Source organism: Sceloporus occidentalis, unplaced genomic scaffold (assembly GCF_023333645.1).
Source record: "Sceloporus occidentalis isolate IW3139 unplaced genomic scaffold, rSceOcc1.0.p SCAF_1, whole genome shotgun sequence".
NCBI classification, from domain to species: Eukaryota; Metazoa; Chordata; class Lepidosauria; order Squamata; family Phrynosomatidae; genus Sceloporus; species Sceloporus occidentalis.
Window position 1 is genome coordinate 299,769,992 of NW_028316981.1, and position 12,089 is coordinate 299,782,080.

A 12,089-nucleotide genomic window follows, 5' to 3' on the forward strand; every position below is an offset into this window, starting at 1 on the left:
AGTTGGAAAAATGGGAAAAGACCTGTCTGGATAGCAACAAATATACACCGTGCCAAAGCTACAAAGAAAAATTTTTGAAGATGTTTCATCATTCGTACATGTCACTGAATAAGCTGAATTTGATATATAAGATAGGAAACGCAAGATGCTGGAAATGTCAAAACCCCGATGCCAACTTTTCATATGTGGTGGAATTGCAAATATGCCTGCCAATATTGGAAAGAAATCTATGCGGTGATGTCGGAAATGCTTCAAATCTCAATCCCTTATGACTCTCTCCTCTACCTTTTAAATAGGACAGCCATAATAACAGATAAAGATATAGAAAAGAGATATAGAAGAATAATCTTATACATGGTAACTTCAGCAAGAATCATATATGCTAAACAATGGAAAAAACCTACAATACCTACAAAAGAGGAATGGCTTCATAAATTGCTTGAAGCAATGGAAATGGATATCCTAACCGCTCGACTAAAGAATGCCAAACAGAGGCAATAAACGAAAAGGAAAAAGAATGGCTATGTGTAGAAAAATATATGGAGAAAAATAAATAAGTATGTAAATATGACAGAAAGGTTAGAAAGGCTATGAATATTAACTTCTCCTAATATAGGTACTTATGTTATAGATAAAATTTCACATTGATAGATAGTAAAGAGGAATTTGCAGGCTGCGGACTCTTTTATTTTCTTCGTATTTCTTTACTTACGTCTTTTGTCAAAATAATAATAATAATAATAATAATATTTATTTGTATACCGCCCTATGGCAAACCAATCCGGGCGGTTGACAACAGTAAAATATAAAATATAACAATTAAAAACACTTTATCCCTCCCCCCCTTAAGACAGTATTAAACAATATAACATATTAAAAACACAATATCAAAGCATAAAAACAACAATTAAAAACTAAAAACCCTGATATCCCTCTGTTGATCCTCAACCATCACTAAGATGGGGCCACGGGAGGAATGAGGGAATTGGGGAACCTGGGCCGGGATGGTTAATCTGGAAAGGCCTGCCGGAAGAGATCCGTCTTGACCGCTTTTTTAAAGCTGTCTAATGATGTTATCTGACGGATCTCATCCAGCAGGTCGTTCCAGAGTTTGGGGGCGACAGCAGAGAACGCCCTCTGGGAGGTCGCCGCAAGCCTAGATTTTAGAGGCTGCAGTAAGTTCCTCCCAGAGGACCGGAGAGCGCGGGGAGGATTGTACGGGAGGAGGCGGTCCCTGAGATAGCTTGGACCCAAGCCATTTAGGGCTTTAAAGGTGATGACCAACACCTTGTACTGGGCCCGGAAGCTGATCGGCAGCCAGTGGAGGGACCTCAAAACCAGAGTAATGTGGTCCCTCCTAGATGTTCCTGAGACAAGCCTGGCTGCTTAAGGACACTTAAGATAAATACACACCAGATGAGAGGAAACAAATGGATATAAACAAATAAGAGTGGTAAAGACCGCCTAGGAAGTATAAAATAATTGATGTAAGTTTTGGTTTAGAATCTAGAATACGACTAATAGATAACGGAAAGCTATTATGTCTTTTCATTTTGGTGTTGATGTCTTTTTTGTTATGTTATTGTGTTTTGTATTTTGTGTATATGTGGCGGGATACACACCACCATATAGTATGTATTGTATACGTACTAGGGTTAGGAAGGGGCGGTGCTTCCGCACCCCCCTAACCCTAGTACGTATACAATACGTACAAGATGGCGGCGCCCCTTCCACATGGGTGCCGCCATCTTTACGTACTGGACGCATAGCATCCAGACGTGTCGCGGCGCCTATGACATCGCGAATGCGCCAGCGGCGCCTCGCGACGTCATCAGTGCGCCGCGAAAAGAAGCTCCGAAATGGAGCTTCTTTTTTGCTCCGCGCGGGAGCTGCGCGGTTTGGCTGCTGCAGCTCCCGCGTGGAGCAAATGGTGCCGGCGGGGGAACGCCGCAAAGCGGCGGTTTGTATCCCACCTATGTATGTTATGTTTTTGGTATATGTGTGTGGGCGGGACAGGCTGCATGACGAGGGTAACACGTATCTTCTGGGCCTAAGTAGCACGTGCGCAACAAACTTACACTCCCGTTGCAGTACCAACAGTAAACTTTATTCCAACTTCACAACTTTTCTCTTAAAGCAACTTAACACTTGTCCAACTCAAGACCTCTTCCCACAACCCTTTGCCTCCAGTCCTTGGATGCCTCTTCAGGGCTGTAGCAATTCAGCAGCGCATGGCTCTGTTTTTCCCGGACGGGGCTGGCTTCCCCCGGCGTGCTTCTCAAGGGGTTCCAAATCAGCCTTCTCCCGGGCTTGGGGCGTAGGGCCTATCTCCCACTGTCCCCCTTTCGGGTCCCACCACTTTCCTTCTCTATCTTGCACTTATCCCCGAGCCCAGCTCCCTGCGTCGAGATATGAGAAGTCCCCTTCCTCCTGGGGGTTTCTAAGATGTACCTCCTCATGGGGTCCTCGCCCCCTTCCTCCTGACCTTCTCTGGAGAGAGGCTGGGGTGCCGTCCCTCTGCAGGCTGCGGGCTCCTCTCTCTGTCCCTCTCCCGGCCGCTGCTTCACGGCTCCCTCTTCCGCAACGACCCCTCGTCCGCGCCGCTCTGCCCCTCTCCTCTTATATCCTCCTGAACCGCCCCTTTCCCCCTTTCTTGCTCCGCCTCCTCCTCTTCTTCCACCTGCTCTCCCACCTGGTCCTCATCAGCCCTCCCAGCTCTCTCTCTCTCTCTGTGACCACCTCACTACAATGTGTTTTATAAATAAATAAATCAAAAAATAAATAAATGCTTTCCCCATATGTTGCAGTACCTTAATCACAGCCATAGCATGTAAATTCCTACACTCACGCTAAACATAGATAGTACTTTTGGCAAGAGGATTTTATAATCACCATACCAGACATGTCAGGCACAGACTGGCATCCTGCTAGTGACGTACACATGTGTAAAACATGCTACATGTACAGGGTAGATTATTTGCTCTCATGCAAAAGACATATTCTGCTGACAGCAGCAGAAGTTGGGTTGTGCATACAGAAGTGTTATTCATTGTGGTTATGTATTGCACAATAGCACCCGCTCATTTATGACAACACTAAGGGGATGTTGGGTTGCATCCAGGTTGTGTTGGTCAGCTTTAGCTCATTCAACTGACTGGGTGGTCACTCTTTCATCAAGAAGCAGCATTAATCATGCCGTTTGCTTTAAAACAGGTGCATGGCTTATCATTTGGTAACTGCAAATGCCTCTTTTAGGTGCCTTTGCTGCTTGGATTTGACTTCCAAGGAATACCAGGTCTTGGACAGAGGCTATAGCTCAGACTATATCCACACTGCAAAAATAATCCAGGTTGACACTACTTTTAATGGCCATGGCTCCATGCTACGGAATCTGTGATTGGTCATTTTGTAAGACATTTAGCCTTCTCTGTCAGAGAGCTCTGGTGTCACAACAAACTAAAAATCTTAGGATTCTATAGCATGGAGCCATGCCAGTTAAAGTAGTGTCAACCTGGATTATTTCTGCAGTGTGGATGCAGCCTCAGAGTAAGTGAGTGGCAAATTACCTGTGAGGACATTATCACATGAGCTGTTGGTGCCACTGCAATTGTGTTAGTAAAATTTAATGCAAGCATACCAGTTTAGTAACATTCATTATCTCATGTCTCTGCAATAGTGTGACTGGAACTGTTTTTACCATTAATGGTCCCTTGTGCTCGCTTCTGCTCTCCTTCTTAACCCCATCTTCCTGTCCTATGCCCTACCAGCATGCCTTTTGGGTGTTTATTATTATTATTTTTAATGAAATTCCTAATGTATGCTAATGCCATTTAATAAAAAATAAAAGAAATAGAAAAAAACAACAACAGAAAACAGTCTTCTTGCAAATAGTGAGTGACAGGGGAACTGCCATGGCAGCAATGCTTTGCACTTGAGGACTAATGGGACTGCAGTGTAATTGAGAACTCATAGATGGGTTTTCCCTGTCAATGAAAAGAGAGAACCTACCAGATTACTTCTGAAAATTTCTCAAGTTTTTCTAAGAACTCTCAGCATTTTTGCAAAAGCAGTATAATGCATTTATTTTTCTGCATTTATTTTTGCATGCAAGAATAAAAAATTTCAATTTTTTTCTCCCCTTGGCTTGTTTCCAGTTATATCATTGAATTATTATTATTATTATCCTTTATTTATATAGTGCTGTAAATTATATAGTGCTGGAGTGAAAGAAACACTCACAATATATTTTTAAAAGGTTTTATTCCACCAATTAGCACAATGCATTGTAGTCAGGAAATGTTTGTATTGCTACTTTTTGGTATAGAATGAAGCTTCTTCTTTGTAATTTATTTATTTATTTATTTGATAGGCTTGGAAGATATTGAATTCCTCCAACTTATGTTCAGAGAAGACTTCATCTGCGATAGTTATTTGAGTAAAAGCTTGCATGGGAGGATTACGACAGAAGAGTTACATTTTGGGGAAGGAGTCCACCGAAAGGCCTTCCGAAGCAAAGTCATGCAAGGCTTGGTGCCTGTGTTCAGCCCCGGCCATCCCTGTGTTCTTAAAGTGCACAATGCCATTGCCTATGGGACCAAGAACAATGATGAACTTGTGAAAAAGAATTACAAGTTAGCATTGCAGGTAAATACTTGCTGATGTTTCACTCTGATCAAGGTCCATGGGGACAAATCTTCACTTGATTTAATTCACTTAATCCCCCAAATTTTCTTCACTTCACTGAATGTCCACATCTTCACGTAATGTCCCAAGTGTTCTCCTTTCTGCGTTAGTTTTCATGATCTGGGTTGCAAGAAAGTATTTCTTATCATATTCTGTATTGTAGAACTTTTTTGTGCCCCATATATAATACTTTTTGTGCAAAAATGTTTTTTGGGGTGGGGGGGAGCAAGCACATGAAAGTATTTACATCCCATGTTCAAGCACTGCTACAGCTGTCTGAGTTGATTGTTCCTCTTTTTTATTGTTCCTACCATTTTTTTTTTAATATGTAGGAATGCTATGTTCAGAACACAGCAAGGGAGTATGCCAAGATATATGCCGCTGAAACAAAACCACTAGAAGGCTTTGGAGAAGTGCCTGAGTGAGTACATTTAAAAAATGGTAGTGCGCTAACTGCAAGGATTGTGTGCTGGATGACATTCTATAGACTGAAAAGAAAAATGTGTGAATCTGTCTCACCATGTCAATGAGCCTCACCAGGGCTAGCCCAATAAATGTTGCTGCCTGAGGCAAGGCAACAAAAGTATCCCTACTTCCTTTCCAAATTAAGGCATAACTGCCCTCACACTGTATAATAACCAGGCCAGCTAGAGTTTGGAAAAATTACTTTTTTGGACTTAACTCCCAGAAACATCCAGCCATTGTGGTTGCTAGCCATATGCAGGGAAGAAATAGGAGAAGAGAATACATCTACTGTGGGACGCCACTTCCCAAACAGCTTTTAGCAGTTACAAAAGAGCTCCATATTATTATTATTATTATTATTATTATTATTATTATTAACTTTTATTTATAAAGCGCTGTAAATTTACACATATCATTCTTTTCTTTTCCTCTTTCCCTATTGTCTATTCAGTCCCCAATGTTTAGAGTGTAAATTCCTCAGGACAGGGCCTTTTCTTCTTATACTTTGTAAACAGGGGTAGATAATTTGTGGCCCTCTGGATATTGCTGGATTGCAACTCCCATCAGCCTTAGCAAGCATAGCCAGTTATGTAGGATTATGGGAGTGCAGTATCCCTGCTCTAAAGTATTGATGGGGCAGTTGAAACATGCAGGGGTCATTCCCACTTATTGTAAAATCCGCTTTGCAATCCGGCTCTGCTCCACTATGTAAATTGATCCCAAAAGGTCCTTCATTCACACTACAAATTGGGACCTTTTTTGGAATCGCTGTTTTTTGATGGCTGTCGTTCCCATTAGTTCCCGGCCTTGCCTTGATCCCACCCCAGGTCTCTGCACTCTCTCCCCCAGCTTTCTCTCTATCCTCCTCCTCCTCCTCCTCCTCTCTGCTCCCTCCCCCAGCTGCAGCACTCTGTTTCTTGGCCCCACAACAAAACAACTCTCAGAATTCCATAGCCTTGAGCCAGAAAGAGTTAAAGCGGTGCCAAACCGGGTTATCTCTCCAGTGCGGATGCAGCAACTATGGGCATGAGAGGGTGACTCCCCCACACAGCTCCATACACCTTCACTTCCCTCAGCTCCTTCTCTGTGGGCGAGGAGGAGAGGGAGCCTTGAAGGTGCCCAGAGGCAGTGAGCCTTGTCCTCACTGCCAAGGAGGACAAGGCTCTGATTCCCAGTCTCCGCACTCCATTTCTGCCCTTGTCTCCCTCCTTCTCCCCCTCCACAGAATGTGGAGGCTGGGGGATGGAGTGAAGATGAGGAGGAGAAGGATGGAGACAAGGCTTCGTTCTTGGCCTCAGCGCTCTGTTTCCCGCCCTGTCAGTGTCCTGGACTCTACTCTGGAACCAAGGCAAGGCCGGCGGAGGGAGCAGGGAGGAGGAGGATGGAGACAAGGCCAGAAACAGAGCATGGAGACCAGAAACAGAGCCTGGGGGTCCCTCTCAGGCCCCTGTCACCCTTGAATCGGGTGATCCATGGGTGGCAGTGGGGAGGGAGGGAGGAGGAGGAGACTTTTTAAAAAAACAAAACAAAAACAAAATTAATTGCAAAATCAGTAGAATGGTTTAGCAGCTACCTGACTTTGCAAGTAGCTGCTTTGCCAATCTTTCAATTTTGCGATTATTTTTTTTAAAGGACCCAAAACGGCAGCACTGTGTGTGTGACATCTTTGGGGATGGATGGCACACACCCCTCTGCCATTTGTCCTTCCCCTTTGTTCCCTTTTTGGAAAGAATCAATTCTTATCTGGCATTCCCACTGTTAGAAATCACGTCAGAATCAATTCTTCCCAAAAGAACCTCTAAAAACCGGCTATCAAATTAACCTGGGTTTTTTGTGTTTGCTCTGCGTTTTTCCCACTGGAATCGATCCAATGAGGATCAGAATTGATTTCCAGTGGGAACTAGGGTCATATAGCTCGGATCAGGACTCAGAGCTTTTGGTAGTGGGAATGACCCCACAATATACCTAGAGCATTTTGAGCTGTCACCATGTTAATAATTTGTCTTGTTGTTTTTGTGTGCCTTCAAGTGGTTTCTGACTTATGGCAATCCTAAGGCAAACCTATCATGGGGTTTCCTAGGAAGATTTGTTCAGAGGAGATTTTGCCATTTCCTTTCCCTGAGGCCAAGAGCATGTGACTTGCCCAAGATCACTCAGGGGTTTCAGGGCTGAACTGGGACTCGAACCCTGGTGTCCAGAGTCATAGTCCAGTACTCAAACCACTATGCCACACTGGCTCCAATGATAGCTGTACATATTATATGATAAATGATGTTATATTATAATATAATGTGCATATGCTATGATACATTTTATTATACAATGTATAATATAATATATCTTATATTATGCATACTATATGATTACATATGATAGCTACACATCTTATTACTCACTATGTCAGAGCAGCTCTTTTAAAAAACACTGCACACTAATAAGGAAACACTGTGCCAAGGGTATAATAAGTGGCAGTACCAACAGTACCTTAGACCTTTTCCAAAGGATTTGCTGTTCCACCACAGTATAACTATATACAGCTAACTCTTCAGAAGGGTGTTAAAATTCCTCCTGCTCACTTCAAGGATGAGTGTGTCATGCCCCCAAGCAGCTTGATTTGTCATTTCTTTCCGTATGATATTAGACACTTCAGATGTGTCATTCTGAATCAAGAAAATATAATTCAATGGATGAGGAGTCCTTTTTTATACACATAATCTTTCATATTGGCTAATTCCAAGCAAATGTGATTGCTATCTGCTGCTTCACATCTAGATTCTAACTTGGACTCATAGCTAGGGTAGAAATTTATAGGCATGCCTTTCACTGTTGCATCATAACATCATAAAAGAAAGAGTCAGGCTTACTTGCTTTTGCTCCTTGGTTCTCTCTGCTCAGGTCTGTTACTTCCTTTGTTATACTGGGGATTAATTCAAGCAAGGTGAAGGTAGAGCGCTATGAACAGAGTTCATCTGCAGAAAAAACAAAAGATGTAAATTGAACATCTGAGCATATGGTACTGAGCTTGAAGTCTGAAGATGATGCGAGGGTAGCCTTAGGGCTTTTTTTTATAAGATGCAACTGCACTCGTATCTATGGACTTTATCACTCAGGAAATAACAGGGGAAATTGGGGCTTAAATGGGCATTATTCAGCGATATTTGCACAGTTGCAGTAAAAATTTTCACACACTATCGCGACTGAAGATGTCTTATCCTGGGAATAACCAGGGAATAACCAGCAAGAAATTTCCCCATGAATGATTTGTTGCTGGTTATTCCCTGGTTATTCCCAGGATAAGCTATCATCAACCGTGATGCATGTGAAAATCTTCACTGTGATCATGAGAATATTGCTGGATAATGCCCATTTAAACCCCCAATTTTCCCCATATATGATAAAGTCCTATGAAGAATTTTTAAAACAAATGCGCAACACATAAGCACTGTAGATTCTATTTTTTTTAAAAAAGATCTCTTTAGGTGATGTGATGATATATTCATACACACATATAACCTGCCATAGCTATCCCTTTCCTAGTGTGTATTTTACATTTCTGAGGTGGGAATGTATGTTGCAAAGAACCCACTGCTGCCACTAAAATTACAGTCCAACCCATACTGAGTTATGGATTATTTGTAATCTGAATCCATTACATCCCATTTAGATTTCCCCAACCTGGTGTCCTCCAAATGTGTTGGACTACAGCCTTTCAAAATCAGAATTGGTAATGGGCAACAGTCAGTCTTTCTTCAGATGGTCAAGCAGGATCTGGAGGACACCACATTAAGGAAGACTGAATTAGTTCAGCTTGTTTGCATATCCCCAACACCAAGCAAGGCAACCCTTCCTTTGTTGTTTCTCCCCTTTGGTCTACCTTATGTCCCACATCTCTTGAGTTCTTGTTGAAGAACTGGAACTGCTTTGCCGCATTTTCAGTTCTTTGTTTCCCTTACCCTCTGTGTTACAGGAGCACATGTGTACACAGCTAAAACATTGCATAAAAGAACGTTTGACCTGTATGTATGGCTGCCATCGCTTTATTTTTTATTGGGTATTTTATGCATTGAGAGCTAGCATAGTGTAGTGGTTTGAGCATTGCACTATGACTCCAGAGACTAGGGTTTGAATCCCCGCTCAGAGATGGAAACCCACTCAGTGACCTTGGGGAAATCACACTCTCACAGCCTCAGAGGAAAGCAAAGACAAACCCCCTCTAAACAAAGCTTGCCAAGAAAACCCTGTGACAGCTTCACCTTAGGATTGCCATAAATCAGAGACGACTTGAAGGTACACAAGAGCAATAACAAATTTTATGCATTGCTATGTATTGATGAAATTCCACACTGTCCTTAATCAGTGCATGCAAGTGTATCTATCTATCAATAGAACACCGCAGAAAAAGAATTCACAAAGTGGAATAATACGATCTTGTCAAGGTTGTCTTTTCCACTAGTATTAAAAATCAATGTGCACGTGTGCACTGAGTGATATAGAGGGAAGAATCACACAAGTAACACAAAAGAGCTGAAAAGCTGCAGCAGATTGCTGTGCATGCAGAGCAAAACTTGGAATTAAAAATACAAAACAGTGAAAAATTCCTAATGCTTTTATACTTCTTTGGAAACAAGTCCACATATCTAGGAGCAACTCAATATGTGAGACATTTCATACATATCCTTTGTTAATGGGGATGGGAAAGTGTCAACCTTCCATGTCTTCCTGGACTACCACTCCCAGCATCCCTAACCACTATCTGTGACTGTTGGGAATTACAGTCCAATTAAAATTTGGAGGACCCCAAGTTTACCATTCTTGCTTTTCACATATGGAGGTGGGGACAGTATCCTATAACTCCATAAGTGCTTCCTATGGTCATCTTTTTTATTATGATGTTCTCTTATTGGTTTTGATTTCAGGATCATTCCTATTTTCCTTATTCATCGTCCCAAGAATAATATCCCTTATGCAACAGTGGAAGAAGAGTTGATTGGAGAATTTGTGAAATATTCTATTAGGGATGGTAAAGAAATAAACTTCATGAGAAGAGACTCGGAAGCCGGCCAGAAGTGCTGCACGTTTCAGCACTGGGTATATGAAAAAACCAATGGTAGCTTGCTTGTAACAGATATGCAAGGTAAGCACCTAGTTGTTCTATTTGTGCTACATTATATAAAGCTACTGTACCTGAATTTTCTATGGTGAACTGGGCAACTGTGGAAAGGTAGGGGACCATTAGCCTCCCAGGGGACTGTGGAGAGCCACATTCCCCCACCGCACCTCCTCCCACAAAATAAAATGCATAAAGCATAATAATAATAATAATAATAAGAAGAAGAAGAAGAAGAAGAAGAAGAAGACATGAAGGGCAGTTTCACCATGTTTTCAGGCATCCCACCTTCTCCCTGGAAAACAGAGTTGCAATTAGGTAATTTGAAACCCTACATGTAATTATCTCATTCACTCCTCAGTTTTGATGTGAAGCAAACAACTAACATTTCTCTTCATCTTTTCCTCCTGGCCCAACCCCATCTATTCCATCTTCTATAACTGCTTCTGTGTTCCTGATGAGCTAGAACAAAACAATACCAAAAAATCTTGTCTACTGAAAAGGTGAAACATTTTTGAGCATGTGCAAATTTGCATTTTAAATTCCTTTTTTATAGTTCACCATGCCATTTTCACTTACGTTCATTTAAATGGTGGTGCCAGATTTAATTAAACCATGATGACTAGAGAAATAAAACAGAGTTTGCTTCTATGGCCCTGTTTCAAATTACCACTATTATGATGTAGAAAAGATTCCAATATTGGCAAAGCTAGCATAATAAAATGAGAAGTCAAAGGCTTTCATGGTTGGCATCCATAGTTTTTTATGGGGTTTTGGGGCCATGTGTCCATGTTCTAGAAGAGTTTATTTCACTTCAGAGAATTTCTCTGAAGATGCCGGCCACAGATGCTGGCAAAACATCAGGAATAAACTCTTTTAGAACATGGGCAAATAGCCCAAAACCCCCACATAAAACTATAATAAAATGAACTTATGAAATTATGGGCATAGCTGTCCAGGTATCCCCACCACTATAAAATATTCTTTAAAATAAAGAAAAGAGTGCTGCAGTGAGCAGAATGTTCACCTATGGGCTCCATGTTGCAAGAGCAGCCAGTGAATGTGCCATCAGGTCCTAGCAAATCCATCTTGATTTTACCACAGCTCTTCCCACAGCTGCTCTGAGTTTAATGTGATCCCTCCTGGTGTGAGACCTGTTCCAGAACTGGGTGTAGTTCCAAGCTTCCCCAAGAGTTCCCTCTGTGCAGAATACTTACATATTACTGCTTTAAGATAAGCTTTATTGGTGGTAAAAGAGGCAGCAGATGGCACACAGTAGAGATTCTGTTCTAAGGGTGACCAGATATCATAAGTGCAAAGGAGGAGAAGAAAATGTAAAATCCAGAACATTCAAGAAAAATGTAAGATATTACAAAATAAAAGCTAAAAGCACTAATTCATGCTTTTTAGTCATGCTCAAAATGGCAGACATCTTGGAAGTCCTCCTTGACAGAAGGATGAAATGTAGGACATGTTCTGGAAAAAGTGGATGTCTGGTCACCCTGAGCATTCCTGTTCTTTTGCTGATAGGGCCCAGCATCCTTCACACCCATTGGTACATTTGGCTCCAAACAACGAATTCTATCTGGATTATCCCTGCCTGTCAATTAAATTCCTGAAAAATGGGGCACTTTGGGGTACATTCCCCCCTTCCAGGCTTGGGCTAATGGAATATGGATTCTCAGGGGTTATATATGCAAAAGCAAACAAAATCAAGTTGCACAAGCATGACCCATCTTTCCCCTCATAGCTATAGGAACTTTACAAGCAGGTTAGCAACAGATAAAAATTCCCCCAGTCTGTTCCCAGCCCTCATATCTTTTCCCAGCCTCAA

The 12,089-nt window shown here is 41.9% G+C and overlaps 1 protein-coding gene across 3 annotated transcripts in view; it reads left to right on the top strand.

Annotated features, from left to right (window-relative positions):
- The window catches only part of ALPK2 (alpha kinase 2), a 97,783-nt gene that overhangs the window by 67,099 nt on the left and 18,595 nt on the right, over positions 1 to 12,089 (top strand). For 2 of the 3 annotated variants that reach the window (XM_089497075.1, XM_089497084.1), the window contains exons 9-11: positions 4,370 to 4,644; positions 5,016 to 5,104; positions 10,065 to 10,282. In XM_089497075.1, coding sequence (XP_089353201.1) covers positions 4,370 to 4,644; positions 5,016 to 5,104; positions 10,065 to 10,282 — 582 coding nt within the window. Of the gene's footprint in view, positions 1 to 4,369; positions 4,645 to 5,015; positions 5,105 to 10,064; positions 10,283 to 12,089 lie in introns of those variants that run through there. The other variant, XM_089497092.1, reaches the window with a different exon arrangement.